Source organism: Echeneis naucrates, chromosome 2, assembly GCF_900963305.1.
Source record: "Echeneis naucrates chromosome 2, fEcheNa1.1, whole genome shotgun sequence".
Classification (NCBI taxonomy): domain Eukaryota; kingdom Metazoa; phylum Chordata; class Actinopteri; order Carangiformes; family Echeneidae; genus Echeneis; species Echeneis naucrates.
Window position 1 is genome coordinate 14,671,480 of NC_042512.1, and position 22,422 is coordinate 14,693,901.

The window sequence follows — 22,422 nt, forward strand, 5'->3', positions numbered from 1 at the left end:
CTTTGCTAGTCTGTGAAAGACAGCGGTTGATCAGCTTGTCTAAGGGTGATTTAAGAGTCAACACGTTGATTGATTGGGATTTCCGTGGTGACTTGCTCAACCACGATACTGAGAGTAGGGAAGAGGCCACAAAGTAAGAGAGAAACACCAGCTGCTTTTTCTACGTATTGCTCCATTGCCAGTATTGGCCTCACTGGGCTAAGGTAGCAGAGAGGCGCTCAAAGAGATCTGGGGCCTCATTTATCAAATCGATTTGATCATGACTGATAAACCTCATTTGTTCTACATCTATTTGTGGGCATCACCTAAGTCCCTATGGTCAAAGATACTTGCTGTGAATGAAGGTAGAGGGAGAGAGAGACAAAATAATGATGATAAATTAGACAATGTTGAGATAATTAACGTTCGCTGCAGTAGATTCAGACCAGCTTCCTGTTTAGAGAAGCAGCAGGAGCACAGGTACGGCACTGACTGTGAAAGTAAAATGCATTTTATCATCTTTAAAAGTGTCCTCAGTCGAGGTGTACACCTTATTTTGAAACTTTCCCCCAACTCTGTCTTACAGTCAAACAGCCCTTTCTTAGGTAACTTCAGCTTGTGAGGGCCTGAAGTGATGGCATTATTTAAAATACAGAAAACACTTCACTGGCAGCTGATCTGAATTGGCTGCAGTTAAAACATTGACCATAGAGAGGAACCTCACACGAATACCCCATGTTATAAACCCAAACTACCACTTTCAGATATTAAAGTAAAAAAGGGCCTGTCGTCAGTGTTGGTGATGTTTTCTTCAGTTTGACTGTGCTCTCATACAGTATTTGGTTATCTAAGTAATATATTTGACATCAATACATACATTTCACATTGGGAATTGGTTGTATCATTTCAATGTAATTCATGGTTTTATTGTTGTACGAAAAGCTGTCTTTGTTAAACAAATTAAAAGTGAGGGTGGTGAGAGGTGACAAATTCTAATTTTATTCCTCAGCTCAACATTAAAGTCACCTGACAGAGTTTTCGTCTGTTTGGCTCTGCTGTAAAATATTTTAGTCGGCTCATCTTGCTTTCGAATGTAATCTTTAAAATGTGAAACTTATCCATCCTATAAAACTGCACATATTAGTGGTAAAAACACCACCATAAAAGATGTCGTGTGTAATTTATGACTTCAACCCTGACTCTCCTCCTGATCTGACACCATGGGTGAGGAGGTGGAGAGGATCTGTGTCGTCGTGTGTTGCGTGTCGCAGTTTAGGACTGAACACATGGTCGATAAATGAGGCCCCTGGTATTTTGCCTTTGTGTAACTGTCCTCTTGTGTCCTTGGCCTGTCCCTGCGGTCACTTACTGTGTGAATACACGCTGTGGCAGGAAGACCAGCCAGTGGGCTGCTTGTCTGCAACAAGCCCGCAACCTTCTGAGGTAAACTGATGGCAACTAAGGTAAGAATCAACTCCCTCAACACCCTGAAATCCTGAGCTGAACTGTCACTACGTCTGTCCCTCCTAACTTGCTCAATGGCCCAACAAGTTAGAAGAGAGAGCGAAACCAGTCTCAGAGCACTTAAGGTCCAAAAACCGTCATAAGAGGTTGAGAAAAATATCTCGTGGGACAAATTACAAGCTGAACATCAGAATATAGAGGAATCACAGATATTGTGTTTATCAGAAAACCACATGAAGGATGGATGAGCTGGTCCTGGCAGGCCCTCTAGCAACATCACATACAAGGTAGTTTAGAAGATGCCTCAATGATTGTGGAGAGTAAGAAGTGGAACACAGTTGATATGTCAAAACATTCTGGCACCTGAAAATAATGTAGTAAAAATCTAAGGGGAATGACGAGTAAGAGCGTGCACTTCATCTGTGTCTATTTTTGCTCTGTCATGGTATCCACATACACACACGCGCACGCACACACACACACACACATGCATACATATATGCACACACACAGCTGGAAGGAGAGGAGGAAGGTAGAAATGGAGGGAAGGAGGGGAGTGACAATATGCTCGAAAACATTTGGATGGAATAGAAACAATTAGCAGGTTTCCAGAGGCAAGAGGTCAGTTCTTTTCAGGGGGAGGTTCTCAAATATCTCAGTCGGTCGATCCAATCCCAGCACCCTTAGCTCCAGTTAAAACCCTCCCATTTCCTGTGGTTGATGGTTCATCTGTGGCAGACTGTGGAGGCGTTCCCAGGAAGTCTCGCCAGACGTGTCCCTGGCAGCCATGACATTGTAAAAGCCATTTTGCTCTCGAGCGACATCACTCTTGACAGGCTCCAGCCTTGATTCAACCCCAAGATTCACTCCTCATTAGAAGTGCTCTCCTCTGGTGAGAAAATGGCAGCCATGCCCACCAACGTAGAATTATGGGAGGCAGAAATGATGATGACAGTGTGTAAGAGGACAAGGGCCAGCAGGCAGATCTTCAGCCGCCCGCTGCACAGTCTCGGGGTAGCGGCGGAGGTTACCGTAGCCCCCTCGGGCTGGCAGGAAGAAACCGTCCTTTTTAGTGTCCCACTTGAAGGGCTGTCCATTTTGGAGTCCCATCGGACGTCACAGCACTCCGCCTCAGTGTCTGATGGATGTTCTCCCAAGAGCCCTGACAAACAGAGAACACAGGTTTAAATGAATGTACAGGTCATTTCTTCACAACAAAGGGCTTCACCACCCAACAGTTAAAGCTGAATTCATGAGCACTTAAGAATAAATAATGTAACTGCTGCAGCCTTTTTCAGCCTGATAGCTTCCAGTGGCGACTGTTAACAACTTTAAATTGTGTTAGACTAACAATATTATTTAAAGGTGTGTCCTGTGTTTGACATTTGCCAGTTGATTGTGTTGTTGATATCCACAGTATCAACCACAGATAAACTAAATCCTCCAAGACTGGATCTCACGGTGGGAGCCTTAAAGTGTTTCCCAATAAAACATAAATATATCGAGGCTAAAATAAAATTCAGAAAAAACATTGACAATCTTTTTCAAATGTAAGTCAGCTGGTGCTTGGAAATAGCACTCACAAAAACATAAAGCTTGAAAATCTTTTAGAGGGACTGAACCAGAACTGTTGCTCCAAGTCAGAAGCTGACAGAAATAATGTTTGCTCACTACTGAGGATTTGCACATTGTTGGTTTTGGTCTTTTAAAATCGCAGACAGAACAACAACATAGCTCTATATCAGCCTTTAAATCTACAAATGGTTGATTAACAGAGAATCTGGAGGTAACAACTGTTAAATCAGAAGGGGAAAAGAAATAAATTGTCCATACTGACATTGTGATATTGTTCATTTCCACAGAAAGCAATTGAGAAATGTTTTATTGACATTAGCTGATTCATAAAATTCAAAACTTGGCAATTAAAGACACTAAAATTATAGCAATGCAGAAGTGACATAAAGATTAAATAATGCCAAATAGCTGAAAGTGTATGTAATATATGGGCTATTTGTTTAGCTCCAGTCTCAGCCTGAGAAATAACCAACAGATATAAACTAATGCAGCAAATCCACAGTAGAAATATAAGAACAGTTGTTGCTCAGTAACAAACAGCAGCTCATAATTCAACAACAATCTAATATGCATTGGATAGTTTAATTGCAGCAGAGGGAATTTTTACTCATCAACACTGCCCCTCATTGCTGAAGGTGGATCAGACCCAGGAGACTCCAGTGTGTGACTCTTACCATGACCAGACAGGGTGCCCCTCGGCTGAACTCAGATCTAAGACTACAACTGAACAGCGAGTGACACATCACTGCATCAGCTGATGACGCTGAAGGTCTTAAATTGGCTGCATGGAAAAAGAGTTGCCACCTCACTTATCTGCACAGGGAAATCTATACCGCTGAGAGAAAAGCTCACTTAGTTTGTACTGAACTGAGGCACAAGGAAACAGCAGCTGATGGATGAAATCAGATAACTTTGAACTTTGTCGTTTTCATTTTCCTGTTAGTAAGTAAACTAAAATCTTTTATATATTTTATAATCCAAAATATTAAAGCAAGAAAAAGTGACTGAACCCTGAATCATTCAAGCATTTACAATTTCAGACAGAAACTCCAGTCAGAAATAAGTGTGTCTTAAGTTTGAGTTCTCTGCTCAAAGAAACGGCAAAGCACATCTTAATTACATTCAGACTTCCTGTCTATAAATGGAAATGGTTTAACTCAGTGATTGCTCTGACTAGAAGTGGGTGTCCAGCTTTAATGACTTTGGAAGCACAAAGGAGGAGGATCAGTAATACATGCATCACATTGTCCATGACTGCTGCACGGGGAAAATGTTTTGTTTTCATCACATAACAGAGGAGGAAATAAAGTCACATATTCATCAGGGTGTCTTCCAGGATACTGTCAGAGTGGCTGAGGGGAAGCGGCTGTGCTGCAGCACAATGACTCAAACTGTCTGAGCCCAGACCTCGGTCCAGTGGAGATGCTGATCTGAGTGGTCCCGACTCTGAGCAGCTCTGATCAGCAGCTATTGGAGGAGCTGGTTTCAGATGACTCTCACCAAACAAGCTTCAACCAGTCTCTAAATCTTCGGCACATAAGATAACAACTGTTTGGGTGCCATGATCTGACGCAGATTGTGTTTGCCCAAATGCCTGATTTTGAAGAGGATGAGCTCACACTACATGACCTATAACGGCAGAAAACCAGCTCCTTCCAGATGCTTAACACACATTTTTTGCCAAACTGCAAATTGTAGCGCCCTTTTCTGACAGCCACTAAATTTTCTGTAGTCCCCTAGCTCATTAAGTCCAAACAGCATCAACCAGAGCTGAGGTCTGAAAATACCTGCACGGGCCTTTAAGCTCATGTTGTTTTGCTGCTCATCTCAAGCTGTGTTGGCACACAGCCAGCGTCTGGTCCTATGAAGCAGAGTCCTGGGTGATTACTACAATATAAACTGCGGTAAATATTGGTGGACAGACGAAATTCAATTCATCAATGCATTGTTAAAATGTCCTGGTGAGAGCTGGGCTGTGCTCAAACACACCACTAGATGTCATGAGAAAACCTTTGGAAAGACATCTTTTTTCATGGAGGAAAACCATCCAATCAATATCGTATCCAGTCCTAAATGAATTAATACTGTGGTCCCTTTTAGAAAACCAGATTCGTTAAAACAATTAAATTAGAAGGTTTCCTCTGAAGAGAATTGAAAGGCCACAAAACAACTACACGTGTATATGTGCAGACCATGCTTATGAGCTGCTGCTGCTGCAGGTAGACGTAACACTGGGCAAGTTGGTGAGTTGGCGTTAACCTGTGCAGATGAAGCTGGGACTGCCGCCGTGAATCAGGTCATCGTTATCAGGCAGGATGAACGGACAGCTCTGCTGGACCTCCAGGCAATACTGGTGGCACGGTACTTTCTTCTGACAGGACTGGTGGGAGGTGGGGAAATACTGAGCGCACAGCCAGGGCTTGTAGGCCATCTGGAGGGAGAGAACAGAAGATGACACAAATACATACTGGTATCATTATCAAGCTGAGATTTTGAGAAGGTTCAACAGTGGAGCACATTCGTTTTAAATACAAGAGACAAAACATCTGCTTTGTACTTTTTATCACAATTATATCACTTGTATATTTGACTCAATAGCCACCAGAGACAAAGCTCTTCTCTAAAACAGACTTTGACGCATTGACAAAAAGTCAGGACATGCCTGCCAAGAATAGTCTGAGATGCTGCTGCTGCCACAGGTCAAAGACTTAGACAATACATAATCACTAAATAATATTCTAGTATTTTCCTAATCAATGGGAAAACGAAATGCCAATGTGAGAAATCTCCATTTAATTACAAGAGCCAAAAGTGACGACAAAGAGCGCAAGATCAAAATATATTGATTTAGTTAACTTTCTGTCAATGAATCTGTTCTTTGCTGTTTCGGCTCTAAACTGTACAGCTGCACTGCTGTGAATTCTCACAAGGCATTTTTGAAATTAGTTTGGTTTCTCCAGGTGACAATTCAACCTTTAGAAATCAAACCTCACCAAATTCAAGTCTCTGTCCTCGCCCAATGAAAATGAGCTGTTTCACTGAGAGACGTGGTGTAATAAAGGCTGCACAGACGGATGTGCATAGGAAGACAGATGGTGACATGTAATAGCCAAAGCTTCAGGCTTGGAAAGCTTAGCTAAACAAAATGAAGCAAGGGCAAAGCACAATCTGGGTTTATTCTCATTTTTAGCTATTTCTGTCTTTATGTGCTTTTTCCTGGGACTAGCACCAAAGAATGGAAATCATAAAGAAGAGCGTCATAGAAGGAATATATGGTCAGAGACTCTGACCTGGTGAGAGCATCGGCCAAACCAACCGCTGCTAAGTTCACGAGACTTAAGCAGTGTTACAGAAGAAAATCGACCAAAAGAGAACAAAAACATCAGCATCAAGCATCAAGTTAAGATCAGAAACTCCTCATGTACCTCTACAGCATTGTGGATGTGAAAAAAAAAGGTGCACACAAAAAACACACAAGCATTTGATTATTTAAAGAAATACCAAATCAATTTGCTGTCAATCTGTGTTTAGAGTCAGAATCTTTTATGATATGAAAGAGCTGGCCTTGTAAGCTAAATACTAACTGCAGCACACTAACATGATGTTTAGAAAGTATAAAGTTTCACTGTAGCATATTATAAGCATTGTAACTGTAGCTAGTTAGCAAAACACAAAGTACAAAATGAGGCTGAGGGGAATTATGTCCAAAACTTTAAAGGTATTTTCTCTCTAACATCATGTATGCAATTTAAAACCATTAATTATGGGGAATATATTATAACTGAAATATCTTCTCATCCTTTGACCAATACACAACAAAGCCAATTACAATATGTCTGCTAATAACTGGCCCATTTATCGACCACAACATGTCCCATGTTCCGTCTCCTGTTAGCAGCATCACTGCCATCAAGATTTTTCAGTTTTCACGCAAGCAGGAACTTAGCACGTGTCGTGTCATGTGAACAGCAGAGCATGACCTCATCATGGACAACCCACACAAGGTTATTCTATGGTCGACGTCAGCAACTTGCACAGCTTCTTTCACTCCTGAGTCGACGTGTGTGTCCTCTGATGGCAACGTACTGCGTCACCTGCTGTCTTACGGAAACCAGCGAGAGGCAAGGAAAAGACCCGTCCAATAAATAATAAAAGAAATGTGCCACTACTAAGTGGCAAAAGATGTTGAAAGAGCACTTTGACTCGGTAATTCAAGAAATGTACAACAGCAATTGTCCAGGCATGAGTCACAGACAAACCATTAGCAGCAGTCAGGTAATTACCATGTAGGTGAAAAATAAAATGCTCACCATTAACAGTTTCTCACATACAAAAGCAACAGGTTCAGATTTAAAGGGGAACCCCACCGCTCTTCCACATCAAAGTCATGTTATATAGGCCAGAGGAAGCTAAAGTCTGAAAAGGAAGCATTGAAAAATAACTCTATAATAATTGGGAAATTGCTTATGGCGCCTTCAAAGTAATAATATAAAAGACTATCATGGAAATAAAGGTTTTGTTTTTGCAGTTTGCTGTTATCATTAACCATGCGCCGCCTACAGAAACATCCCCACAAACACAAGACTCAAAGAGAGACGTCACAATAGAAAACACAATAGAACACTTAATTATCCCCCGTGTTTTTGACCACAGGGGAATAGCAGTAGCTTGGCGACGGGTGTGATGTGTCAGTGATGCTAAATTACACCCAGAACCTCCACCAGGCTTAAAAAGGTAAATCTCCTTCTCCTTCTCCTCCTCCAGCCTGCATTGCATTTCCAAATGTGAAGAAATCACACAGGCATCTGATTTATTTCCTGTTCAGACCAGCAGACAAAGATAACACCGCACAGGCAATTATAATAATTATAATAATCTGATCATTTAGATATATTCTAAATTCCCATGACTTCATTTTTATACTGTGTGTGTTGTACAGTACCGTACTCACGTTCTGTCATAATAAACTTCATTCAAACTGTAACAGCTACACCTTTTGGTATGTTGGAAGGTAATTTGGCTAAATCCCACTGACAGTTTAATTCCCATCATCCTCTGCTTTCACCAGCAATCTTCTCCCCACAGAGGCTCCGCAGCTGAACTCGTAGAGGAGGAATTGGCTCAAGGCCAAGATAAAATCACCCAGATTAATGATTACACGTGTGTTTTAAGAGTTCGGGCAGAGGTGGATGTTTTAAATCCACAGCTGAAGATTTTCAGCGGGGCAGCTTCCTGTCTGCGCAAATGGCTGTTGTTTAACTTGCAACGATTTCGCATAAATTCTTGCCAGTGGGGATATAATCCATCAAGGGATGCCATGGCTATCAAAAGACAACCAAAACAGTACGACCGCAGTCAGACAGGAAATCTGGGTCCTCCTGAAGATGTATGCTGGCAGTTGCCAAGGTAACGGCTTTTTCTGCTTTTCATGAGAGCTCAATGGGTACTGCCCAGTCTCTGTTGGTTTTCTGTTAGTGTGCACACGTTTACGCATGCATCCTGCTGTGTGTATGTGTCTGTGTGCACACGCATGCTCAGCGGGAAAAGGGAAGCGTATGAGGGCAAATTGAGTTAGTCAAGAAGCAGGCCAGGAGTCTGATTTGATCAGTCTAATGTGTGATCAGTGTGAATGGGAACCTGGCACTCAAAAAAGCCTCCGTCGCCATGCAGCTTAATCTGCTTCAAACAATCTCCTGAAGCCCAGAGACACACAGACACAGGACGGACAACGAGATGGCAGCATGAGCTCTATGCCTGCAGCTGATTTCAGTGCCAGCTTGGTCGTTTATCCCGTTACATCCGTCAACGCTTGAAATCCTCCGTTTCAAAGATGAAATGAAGGAGAAAGCAATCCTGACGTTGTGGACACTTACACTGATGCAGAAGTGCAAAATACGGAAGGAAGACATTTTCTCCCAGGGCATACGCACAAATCCATTGAAGCCTAAAAATAACGTTAAAAAAAAAATTAAGATTCAAACACAGATAAGTGTCAACAGCACTGGCATCTGAATTTCGCCTAAGTGATCACAGTTACATAAGAAACGGACTGAAGATCGGGTCATGGACTGCGTCTCATTTTCTGAGGCAGAGTCTGAAAACGCAGCTCATGACTTTATTTAAGGAGCTGAATCAGTCTGGACAGGCTTTCCTCTGTGTCCACTGGCAGATACATCAGTGAACACACGTGAAATGGAACATAAACTATAATGATGCTGCACCTACTGTGCAACATTTCTTTTTTATTTCTCCATGACAAATAAAGGGAAAGATTTATGCACAAATTTGAGGAACCAGACAGAAAAACTAAAGTCATGTCGGTGGTTGGAAAAGATATCTTTTGAAGAAAAAAGAAAACACGACCATGACTCTTTTCTCAGATTTAAAATTTGACACTCAGCTCAGGAGCTTCCTGCCTTTTTTGTAATAAGTTGTGTGGTACAGATGCAATTTATTATTATTAATATTAGGTTATGTTAGTAAGTAACTGGCAGCTTGGAAGAATGTGCATCTGCTGCCCTGAAGAGAGTTGTGTTGTCACGAAGCATCAATCAGTCTGAGCAGAAAAAACATTCTCTAATCAACTGCAGGAGCAATCGTTTCTCAGTGGGGTGGGAAGAGTGTGCGCGTGTGTGTATGTGTAGGTGTGCACAATTTCATCATGTACTGATGCTGCAAAATGCAGGTAGCAAACTGTACGAAATGTAAAAGGTTGGGGGGGATTTGGGGCAATGCAAATCAGCGTGCAGAAAAATAAAAGTCACGATTTTTTGATAATGAATCGGACTCTTGTTCAGACTTGTTGGCTTAGGCATGATCCCAAATCCTCCTCCTGATCCTCCTTTAGTGTAAACTCCGTTCAGTTTTGGCCCCTCCACCCGTTCACAGGAAGCAGCTGTATCAGGCTGACAGCTCCTGCAACTCTGACAAGCGGCTCGTGCTCCTCCCGGGTGCAGGGGCTTCCCCTCACCGTTCCTGTCCACATGTCGTCTGACACTGAGGGCACTGCGGGAGAGGAACCACTGAGATGCTGAGGCATTTCACTGTTTGCTCGCCATCAGCTCCAGGAAATGTGAGACATCAAACAGCTGGAACAATTTCCCTTCAACAGATGGAACCTTCTGCAGGTTTGAGCTGCACGACAATAAAACTATCGACTCTTCCCCCCCCCCCAGCAGCACACGTGTTGTCACACATGTATGCGCACGCTGACTGAAAAGTGGATTGACGGCTATAAAAAGCATATGAGTCACATCCCAGTTAGAAGCTAAATGACACAGATCATTACAACTCACACAAATCATGGCAAAACAGGAAGCAGCTCTCACACTACCTGGGATAATTTAAGACGTCTCTCTTTTTCTTTTGTTTTGAGGAGAGGAATCTTCTTGGCATCGTGTCCTGAGTTAGCAAAATATCGGATCCAGATTCTCAAAACTAAAAAGGACGTTCTTTTGATGAGCGCACACATACAGCTGACAAACCACAGGCAGGGCTTTGATGCCCTCAACTCAAATCTCAGCGGCTGTCTCAGGTTGCTGACGTAACTTCAGGATAATCCTGGCAGGACAGGGATGTAAACTGTGTCTGTCTGTCTTCATGCATTGATACCTGCACTTATTACATCCTATTCCCTGGTGATGTAACGTGTGCACGTGCTGAATGTGTGCTTCTGGAAAATTAAACTCAAAGTGGTTTTCATCCGATGGTTTGCAATTTCAGTGCAACTTCTCTTTTGTACGTTTGCTGTGTCATCTTTTACCAACAAATGCTCTCTGAGAAAAAAAAAAGGGCTGCAGTGCACTGAGCTTTTGCAAACAATCATTTATACATTTATTTTCAGAATAAGATGCTGAACTTAAGGGTTTTCTACCACACAGCTCATTCTTCCTATTTTCTCAATTCAAGCAAGATTACAAGCTATAGTCTTCATGCTACTTTGCTAATCTGTCATATCTCAAACCAGAAAAACCTATTTAAATATCCAAAATGTTTTCTCTCTTAAATACCAAAAGTTGCAGCAGTTTTTTCTCCGGTCTTTTAATATTACTTTGATGCAATTCAGAGTTAATACTAGTGTTTCACACCGTTTTATACGGAAAAAAAAACAAAAAAAAAAACTATTTACCAAATAAAGGCATAAAATACTTCAGTGCAAAGGCTTTGAAAAACAGATTCTCCAAACAAAACGTAAATGTGCCTGATGCAAAAACCAACAAAACAATGTGAGCTGCGCCAGTTTCACAGAAGCCCACTTGACAGAAAAAGCAAGGTGAAGACAGCAAACAGTAGTCTTGATTAGTGACCTGTCAATTATATTGACAGGTTTCCAGAAACCTTGCACCTTTTTCCAGGTAATACCCCACAGAGCGCACAGCATTATGGGAGACTGGTGCATGTGATCCATGTGATTTTTAAGATCTCTGTCTCCTGCAAGGAGGAAGATTGGATCCACCTAGTAGAGCGTGAAGATGTAAAGTGCAACCATTTCCCCGAACTGTGTTTTGTAGGCTAGTTCTGAGAAAACATGAGCATGAATGTGTATGTCAGGATTTGTTTTCAGCCCTGTTTAGCATGCATGGTCGAAATCCCATCAGCGGTGGGAAACAAACCCTGTCTAAAGGGAAGATGAGGTTGTTTCCCAGGTTTGGTTTCCTGTTGAGTAGATTAAGCTATGCTTGTTGCAGGATTCCTGTTGGCTCGGCGCCAGCTCTGCAGCTCTCTTCTCTAAAAGTTTAAAGGATTCATTTTCAGCTGGATCACAGCTTGGGGAGGCTGCTGAATGGGTCAGTGTGGCTCTGCTGTCTCTATCAATGCAGAGGCTGCTGACTGCAGGAGGCCCAACCTCAGCCCAGGACATACTGACGGAAACTCTCACGATGATCACTGACAGATAAATGCTGAGCGGGGGCCATGACGCCTTGTCACACAGGAGCCACACACCTGGACGGAGCTTGATTGTGGCCCCTGTTACTCACGTTGTCATACAATACAACTATTTCCACTCAATAGTCTTTCTTCAAGGCTGAAGGCTCTGTTCAGATCTCATCGTGGCCATTTTAAAGGAGCAGTTTGACATTTTGGGAATGAATCCTATTTCCTTTAAACTGAAAGATCAATCTCAGCTCTGTGTTCATGCAGCAATCAATACAACAAGAGAAAAAAAAAACTAAGTTAAAAAAGAAAAATGCCCACAGAGAAATAGTTGCAAAACATGAAGTATTAATTGTTCAAGTTTTGCAGTGACAGCAGAGCAGAGTGGCCCTGAGAGCTCTCATGCAAATAGACAAACTAAGTGATTCCTGGGAACCAAAATAGGCTTCCTTTTTGGATTGTGTTGTGAGCATTTTCACATGTGGCGAAGATGCTTCCTGAATTGGCTTGTAGTTTTTTCTACAACAAGATGTGAAAAAGCAATAAGATGTGTTTTCGCATGATTAACACCTAATTGTTGTATCATATCGGCAGTGAGGAGGGAAACATCTTGGTGTCGGCAGTAATGACAGTGAGGGAATGAAGGGAGGCCATCAGCCTGAGGGGGGACAGCAATCAGCATATAGATTTAACAGTGTGAAAGGAGGTGACAAGTCACTGTGCAAGTCATGGAGGGCAGATCATTTTTATGTAACACTGTCAGCATCAACATCACCTCAGAAAAGCCCAATGAGGAAGCAGGAATGAGGTCAAATAAATAATCCACCTGACTGATTTACTGAGAGAATCAAATGTATTTAAAATAATGATATAGCTACATAATTCCATCACAGTAATTAATAACATCGTCAGGTAAATTCTACCTATTTATTTTAAAGAAATGTATAAAGGTTGCTGCGCACATTTTGGGTAGGAGAAGAGAGAGAAACAGGCGAGCTAAAGGCTAATTTTATCAAAAAATTATGCATGTGGCATCCTGTTGCTCATAGTGAGGTTAGCTTAGCTTTAGCTCCAACCACACAGCGTTACGGAGATACAACATATTAGGATGCTGTTTGAGTCACAAGAAAAGTCCAGATTAAAGCAAAAAAAAGAAGCTTAGACACGAAACCCAACTCCAACCCAACCCACTTCAGAAAGGTCACAAACACAATCCAGGTATGTGAGGATATTTTATGAGGATAGAATATATGTTAAACAGCCTCCATTCATGAAACAACCGCTGCCCTCAGCATCTCAAATCCATTTATCTCTGGGTGGGCCAGTTCGACTTGAACTCAAGCACCAGCAATGAAATGCTCCCATTTCACATCGACTGTTGTAACAGCGCTGAGGAGGAGGGAGACTGTCGGCGTGACAGCAGTTCAGTTCCTCAAAGCTCAGGAGAGAAACTCTCAACTCAGGTCCCCACTTAGAGTATTAGATGTGAGGAAATGCAGGGAAGTCAGCACTGTGGGTGTACCAGCTGGGCCTGCTGATGGAACAGCTCTCCGAGAGACCACTGCTGATCTTCACCTGGCCGTCAGTCAATGAGACTGACACTTTAACGCCTGTCGATAACGTTCAATAAGAGCGAGGTAAAAACGCTGGGCTCCAACTACAAAACAGACATTAAATCAAAGCATACTGCTTCTGGTCAGCACATTCTATGAAGTGAAATCAACAGCTGTCTCTCTTCAAAGTTACGGAGAATATCACAGTTCAAGGATTCAAGAATAGATTTCTCTGCACAACGATGGGATTAAATTGTGGATCATTCAAATAACATCTGATAAGGATGAAGCCTCCTGGGCGCCGTCCTCTGGAGCCTTTCCAGGCCTATCAAACTGGGAGCAGACCTGGGGGTACCCAGAGCCCGCTGCAGGGACTACATATTCCATCTGGCCTGGGAGCTCGTTGGGAGCTGGAGAGAGAGACTCTCTACCAACACTGATGATTTTTGGTGTTTTTCTATGTTTAAACTCCTTCTCCTTTGAAATATATTGTAAAAAATGCATTCCATATACTGAACCTCACTACTGTGTATTAACAGCTACATTAACATTTAACATAAAGGTCAGTGGCTTTAACTGTTCAACAGCTAGAAAAAGGGGAAGTCAGGGTATATCAACAGAAGGGCCTGACAGTATCGTCCAGGAGGGACTGGCATACATATTAATGATCGGCAGATATTTTGGTCTGGAGGCCAGATATATGCCTGCATCATAAAAGGCCATTTAACAACAGAGATTTTCACGTTTAGCTGTATGACCATGTAAATGAATTAAAACAGCTTTTAAACACATTTAAAAACAAATCTGACACAAATTATTAGTGTCACCAGAATTTAAAGCTGCAAACTTTCATGAATGTCTGACATTTGAAATCTCCGACCTGTCTGTCTGTTCGCAAAGCTTTTCCACTTCATCACCCTGCTCGTTGCTCCTCTACCTCCTGCTCTTATCGTCCTCCTTCTAGTTTTTAACTCCGCATTAGCTCCTGTTGAGCACAGAAAGGAATACGATGGAAACTAGCAGGATGGAAGATAATACAGAAATTCTGAATGAAAATCTGATGATTTTTATCAGTCATAATGTACCCCATTACCTTCAGTGCTTAACACTCATGTAGTTTCCCACTAGTAGAGAAAAGCTTTTTTTTTTTTTTTAAATAAACTGCCTGCCCATTCTACACTTATTCCAACGGGCAGTTTAAGGAAACATTTCAACTGCACAAGGAAATTGTGCAGTTGAAATGTTTCCTTCTCGTAAACAAAGCTCAGCAGCCAGAGACTGACAATTCATTTAACAGGACAAACATCCTCCTCAATCATCCTAATGGACCACATGGAGCTTAACAGAGATTCAAACATAACCTTTTACCCAGTCCACCATATCCAATGCAGATTTTCATGCTGGTTTGAAAAGGATTTTTAAAAACAGATACATACTTTACTGCAGTGTAAGGGGAAGCTTAGATAATCCCCTCAGTGCCAAGTGGTGGGGAATTGAGATGTGATTATGTGAAGACAGCACACGAGATATTTGGGCTATCTAACCATCAGTCCTCCTGTCTATACCTAGCTGTGGACAGGTCTGCTGAGTCGGCTCCTCAGCAAAGGAAAAACATAACTCTGCTCCAAGAAAAAAAAAAAAAAAAAGGCTTTTCGACATCAACTAAACTGTAAAATTCAATATAGCACAAAGAGACTTGGAAATGCATTCAGGCTGATGTCTGTCCCTGTAAAAATAATCCATTCAAATACCAATGCAGGCAGCAAGACTGTTAGACTAATTGATGTCGTGCCCATAAATACATAAAAGTATTAGTCTCACCTTTAGGCGTTTCACGGGCAGTGAAAAAAAATAAAAAATAAATACCACCCTGCTTGTAACGTCTTAGTTTTCTCACAATTATGAATCCAACATAACAAATATTTTTATAATTGAATTTCAGTTGTTTCATTATAGCCTAAACAGCCGAACAGCTTGGCGACGAAATGAAATTCATCTCCGGGGAGGTTTTTCTGAGTGTGTCATTATAACACATCTGTGCGCCTTCTTTAGGACTGCATTTGTTTTCTACTCTTTATACTTTCGCTGCCTGTGTTCAATTTGAAATTAGAGCCCTGAAAAAAACTGTTTTATGTGTTAAGTGTTTCTCTTCATAAAAGGTCTCCGTTTGGGCTTCCCAGCAGGCCTGTTTCATTCAAAGGTTAAAAAAGGTTATCTTGTATGATGAATAAAATGTCTTGTATTCTATAAAAAAAGACCATGTGGATGCGATGACAAGGTTAAATAAAGGACATGGTGGTCTTGTCATCCCACATGTCAAAACTAGCAGGCAATATTAAATGAGTCGTAACACCAAAACAAAGTCAGACTTTGAAACAACTTCATTGTTTCAAATATACTTCATTCATGCAACAAGATTAGAATTCGTGCCAAGTGTGAAAATTACTTTTCACTTCTGACTCCCATATGGACCAACCCAGATTTCCCACCATCATGTCAGGATGTGGTGCCTAATTTACTGAACTTGATGAAGGACACATCGAAAAGGGCATTCCTTATGACTGCATTTCCAGATTAGAAGAAACTCTCATCCATAGTACTCAAACGTTTGTGTTTCTTCTAGCCTTGTATACACCCACCACATCTGGACTCACTCTGGCCCACACAGCAATCAGCAGTAAATCCAAGTATATGAACCAGGCCAGGCTGTGGAACCAGGATGAAGACTGAGCCTGCCTGAGGTTTGATTTTTCTATCGAGGAAATGGATTTATTGCCTGTTTAATAACAGTAGGTTGATATAGAACAACACAGCCAGAGGGAACACACTCACTACGCACCATTTTTCCCTTTTTCTGTGTGCCAGTGTCATACCTGCTGTTGTTTTGAGTTTCATTAAGGGATTTAAGATGAAAAATGTGATTCAGTGTCTCTTTGATGCAATAAAATGTTAAATATGAGGACCTCAATATAAAAATCTTGTTTCCTAAATGGAAAAATTCCATATTGCAGATATTCCCCCACACGTCATCGATGATGGAAATGCCACAGAGGTGGGCCTATTATTTGGATATCCCGTTTTAACAACTTTCTGTCTGGTACAGTTTCCCTTCCTCCCTCCAGTCCATGTGAGCCACTCTGCTCTCTGTGCAGACTCACTGTGAAAACAACATGGAAGCGCTGCTATGCAAGGCTGCAACAGCAACCACCCCCACCCCCCCCCCACGCCCCCACCTCACACACACTCTCTCTCTCTCTCTCTCTTCCTGCCTCATTAACATGCTGCTCAAGGATCTGCCCATTCATTAAAAAAAAAAAGAGAGAGCTGTTGTGGACTGGGCCAGACATCTTGAAGGGACAAAATCCTCTCCAAGGTCAGGATCCACAACCGCCGCAGGAAGATACAGGAGCAGAAGCCTGTCGTGAACACTTCTGTTTGCCACAACCTCCATCACTTAGGTAGTAATGCCAAGCACTGCAACTGACTCATACACAGCTATAGTGGTAATGACACAATGCAGCATGACACACTGACAATAATACACAGCACTGATCTGCAGTGACCCTGAACACTGACCCTTCACTGATGACCTGTGAGTTTTGTCCCTCTGATGTGACAGATCAGATTATTCAGGTCAATGCTGAGGATTTAAAAAGTGGTTTCCAAACATAAACTCTTCCTGTTGTGTGTTTAATGTACAGAATGAGCACACCGTCTAATCTAGTACATCAGGTGCCTGATAAATCCAATACAAGTGCATGAAGCTTACAAGTTGACATGGCCGATGTGTTATCTGCTGCTCATTTACTCTTTCTAGCTCTGTCACTATATTGTTCATGTCGAAAACAATACCCTCAAGGTTTCCAGCAACCATATGGCTAAATCTCTGACAGTTTATTTAAATCCTTCCAACAGTTGAGATGGTTCAGGTGATGCCAGGCTGCTTCAGTGAGACTCTATACCCTGTTTTTCAAAGCCACTGCACTTCCTTCAGAGCTCAATCTTCTTCCAGGCCTTGAGAGAAGACATATCGGTTCACTGATCAGATTTAGTTTCAGGACTCCCCGTCTGAGAAGTGATATTCTTGCTGTCACACATCATTTACTGCAGAATTACATAACTGTCCGTATTATAGTTAAGCAGATAACAGATGAGGAGATTGTAACTTTAAAATTGGCCTCTTTTTAAAGTGCATTCCCTCCCATAAACACACACACACTTCCTGATCTTCTGGCATAACAAAACAGGTCCAGATAGTAACATGATGTCTTCACTGAACTTAGTCTCTGTCCTATTTTGGTTGGAGGAGCCGCCCACTATCAAATGAAGGACAAGGTTAACGCAGGTTAAATCAATAGGGATCAAGCTCTTGGTCGCACTGCCGCCCCATCACTCCAGCTCAAAAGGAGCTCAGATCAATGCAGATGTGTGTGGTTGACAAGGATCTAAAGAAGGAGGACGCTGTGGACGCTGTCCTCCTTTCCACTTGCACACAACACCAGCTAAGATTAGACATTCAATTGGACCTGGTGGGTGGGGGGAGAACAGGAAGATGAATTTGTCCACACACTTGTTAGGGATTGTGTTTTGAAATGACCTCATACGATAGTAGTGAGCAGATCAGGAAGCAGGAGTTCACTTCTGCACACGGACACAAATTCAATTTATTTATTTTTGAAATACAGCATGGGATCACCTGAAATGATGCTCTGAAGAAAACTGGGATGTTCCCAAATATTGAGGCCTTCATCTCTGATGGGAAGCCCTGGTGGCCACATTTCTGGCTTGTGAGGCGGTCAGTGCAACATCATAGCAAAGGCCAGATTAGCCCGACAAAGAGAATTAAGTTGACACTTTACCGACACAACAGACAAATCAGTCACCAATCAAATTATCATCCTCCTGTGGAAAACCAACATGGTAGCTATTCATCAATAAACGGATTGATGGAAAAAATCAAGAGCAACAATTCTGTCAAACAATCTAAACTCACTTAGTTTAGGTTTCTTAAATAGATTTGAATGAGAGTGACTAAAGATCCCACCAACAATCAATTTTCCCCGACTGAAAAGAACTAAAACCTTTTAGGTTGGGCAGAAAACTTTAAACTATCACACAGACTTCATATAACTAACCTTTATAACACTAAACTAAACTTCAGGGTTTGGTGTAACAATATAACACACTTCAATGTGACAAATTTGCATTTTCACAGTTTTCTGACATTTTAGATCAAATAATTAAAATATTATAAAGAATATATTAAAATTAAGTGGTCAGATTTATTAATAATGTAAAAAAGGGGTTAGATGCAAGAATAAATGAACAAACTTTGAGGATTTATAACAAACTAACAGTGATGTTTTGGCATGACAGACGTTTGACCATGAGCTAAATGACTTGATAAAACTTTTCCTTAAGCAGCAACAAACCGCAAATCTGATCATTTTAACAACAGCGTTACCTGCAGAGCACCTCAGTGAAAGTTACAAAATCTGTGTGCTCAAATATGGCTCTCCGATGAATGAGCCAGGAGAACATTTGTGTTGCTGTACAGCCAACTTTTGTCATCAGGTACAAAGCCCGACACGAAACAATGTGATTACAGTGCAGAGACCCCAGGCCTTCATGGATAACAGTCGTTTTCCTGCCAACATGCTTTCTGAGGAGCCAGGCTTGCCTTGGCTTCACTGTTTCGTGTGAAACTACTAGTAAGTATGACATTTAGGTTCACACTCAGCATAAAGAAAAACAACAACAACAAAAATGGTGCTGCTGCTGCTGCTTTCCTGTCATCACTGGTGGGCCGGACTCGGTTTAAATGTTTAAAATCTGGCCCCGCTGTCAGGATGAATGGAGGCTTTTCAAAGAGTCAGATGATGGAGGATCCCATTGGGAGGGACAGCACAGTGTCATGTCCCCTGTGTGATGTTTTTGACCTCAGGCTAGATAAATCAGAGCACTGGCTGCACACAGGTGGTGCTCTGATTTACACTCATCCCAAAAACAAACAAAGATCCCACTAACTGTTTCAACTACCTTCTCCTGTCAGTGATCAATACAGATACTACGATTTTGAGCAAAACTTTATCTGTGAGACTGAACCTGTAATTTCATCAATACATATGGATCAAACTGGATTTATTAAAAGGAGCCAATCCTCAGAAAACACCAAAAGACGATTTAATCTGATCAAGTTCCACAAAAATAACACCTCCCAAAATAAAACCCCTTTCATCACAGCAACCCTTGATGGGGAAAAGACAAGACAAGACAAGGTGGCTTGGTCCTTTCTCTTCACCTTTTCAACTCACTTTAGAATTCAACCATCTTTCACCAGTTGGATCAAAACAGCCTACAGTTCACTCACAGCATTTGTTTCAATGATTTCTAGACCAGGACGCTCAGGCAAGGACGTTCATTATGCCCATGACCATTTGGACTTTTCATGAACCTCTGGCAGCTTCCATTAGACAATGCAAACACATCACAGATATTCCATCGAAGTCACACCATCATAAAATTGGTTTATATGCAGATGACATTCTGTTATATATCATAAACCCCTCATCCTCACTTCCATCGTTCCATAATCTGATTAGCAACTCTTGTTCTGTGGTGGTGTGTCTGGCTGCTCCATCAACCGGACAAAATCAATAAGACTGGGTTGGGAGAGGAGTAATCAGCCTGGGACAGCTGCTCTGTGGTGGCCTGCTCATGGCCTCTGACCAAATCCAGAAAAGAAATATCGAATCCACATATCAATTAAGGGAAAGCTCACCTGTCTTTTAAAATTACAATGATATCCTAAATATACAAATTCCTGACATCCAATGACAAAACATCAATCCCTTCAGACAAACAAACCAAAGATATAACATTCTTACTGATCAAAATAGGCAAAACCTGTGCAACATCCCACTTGTCCAATCGTTTAATTACTTAGCGACATACCTAAAGTACAGATACCCCCAAAACAGAACGAAGCTAACCATCAACCACTGGCTCAACTGACACACAAAAAAAACAAAAACAAAACAAAACCTTACAACTTACAAAGAAAAGCATTCAATCCTGAAAAACCTCACAGCTCACATTTAGATGAGTTCAGACATGTCCTTGAGATTTAAAATTTCTTTGAGTGATTTTAAAATTGTATCTCAACATGTTTGTGTACAGTTTGTGTGTGTAGTAGTGAGAATGCAAAGGTTTACAACATGAATGCTGGAGTTATCTAAGCTAAATATATAAATATATAAACAAACATTTTCCCCTTGGGTATCAATAAAGTTATATCTACGGATCTATCTATCTAAACATTTTTTTTGAAATTGAGCCACCTTTCCAATCTCGGTCCGGCTCATGTGGCTGTGGGTCTGTCACTGGGTCGGTTTGAGCAGGCAGATGGCCTGATTACAGTCGCGTTTTTTTTTTTTTTTCAGCCTGTGCTCGTGCCTCAGTCAGTGACGGGGTGAATGGAGGCCAAATGGGATTGGCCAGAACTTCTGTGAATGGAGCCGGGCAGCGCCATTCAGCACCGCCATTCAGCACCGCGGACAGCTCCGCGCTGCCGTGGAGCTGTCCGCGGTGCTGGACGCAGCGGAGCGGCTGTGTCCCTCGCCGGCTCCCCTCCTTCTCTGATTCTGCGTTTCCCGGACACCCACAAGAGCTGACTCTCACCCTCCTCGGTGTGTTGTGAGCTTGTTACGTTTGCACGGTAATGAAAAGGGACCTGGCTGAATCCAGGCCTAAATGCAGGAGCAGTAATGAGCAAGCACAAGTCGAAACGGGGGTGGGGGGGGGCGCCTTCCGCTACATTGGGCACGGAAAACACCTCTTGACTTTAATGAAACGCTCTCGACATGAAGTGGGGGAGGCCATGGTGAACACCTGGCGGACTGCGACAACGCAAACAGGACACACTGACTCCTGGAGTTGTTTGCACACGCCGGCACTCACACCATTAAAATGTGCTTTAAAGCCCGAGACAGGCCGGTCCTGGATCAGGATGATGGGCTGAACCAGCGCTACAGACCAGAGCAGAAGCTAAAGGGGGCAGGCAGAGAAAAGACACATTGGCATGGGGCCTCACACAATGAGGAGATGAATGAACATGAGGCCCGGAGCCGGGAGTCTCCTTGAATCTGTCATGCCGTCTCCATGGCGACAAGAGGAGGAGGAGGACCGAAACTGGCACCTATTCGGGCCCAAATCAACAGATGGCCACCATAACACCATCCCCTCTGAACCCCCAACTTCCAACCCCCCCCTCCCCCCAATCCCAGCCTACCTTGCACTGCTCCATGCACGTCCTCACTGAAAAAGCCCCCGGCTCATATTTCTGAGTCAGGAGCTCAAAGTCCTCGTATTTCTCCTGGGCGTGCTGGTCGTAGCGCTGGTACGCCTGGACGCACAGGCTGCATCTGCTTGTGTCGCCATCGCCGAGCACGTCGAGGCTGCAGTTCAAATTGTCCGGACTTGTCGACCCGTACAACAAATCCAGCAGAGAGTAGGAGTTACAAAAGGAGAGGTACAAATCGCTCATATTTACAGCCCGCGTCCCCTCTTTGTCGGAAAGGCCCCTGCACAAATGGTCGGCATCCGCGAAAGCAAAGCAGTTCTTAGATAAACTATCCTGGTGGCAAGTTTCAAGCCGCCACAAATGTTTGGTAGAGTTTCCTATAAAAATAGCATCTGGGTTTCCTCTGAGGCTGCTGTGTGCTGAGTGGGTCTGGGGTGAGGGGGGGTGGGAGGATGCGAACTTGTCCAAGGTCCGGGCCAGTTTGGCCTCGGCGCAGAACCACAGGTGATCAGAGAGGAGGATGGTTAAGAACAAGAGGGATGCCAAGGACAGTCGCCATCTCTGCGCCCTCTCTGAGTCGGTGAATGGCTTTTGGTTGTCGCGGGGGGGCTCTAGCCAGATTTGGAAGCCGTCGTCATCTTCTTGCTGCCAACACGTCCCAGCACCCCTGGTCAT

General features: G+C 42.6%; 1 protein-coding gene across 1 annotated transcript; it reads right to left on the reverse strand.

Annotated features, from left to right (window-relative positions):
- Positions 1-2,306: 2,306 nt before the first annotated feature.
- On the reverse strand, positions 2,307-22,422 carry nalf1a (NALCN channel auxiliary factor 1a). Its single transcript, XM_029522158.1, has 3 exons — positions 21,736-22,422; positions 5,278-5,449; positions 2,307-2,605 (listed from the first exon to the last, which is right to left on the reverse strand). The coding sequence occupies exons 1-3, from the start codon at positions 22,420-22,422 to the stop codon at positions 2,307-2,309; spliced, it is 1,158 nt and encodes a 385-aa protein (XP_029378018.1).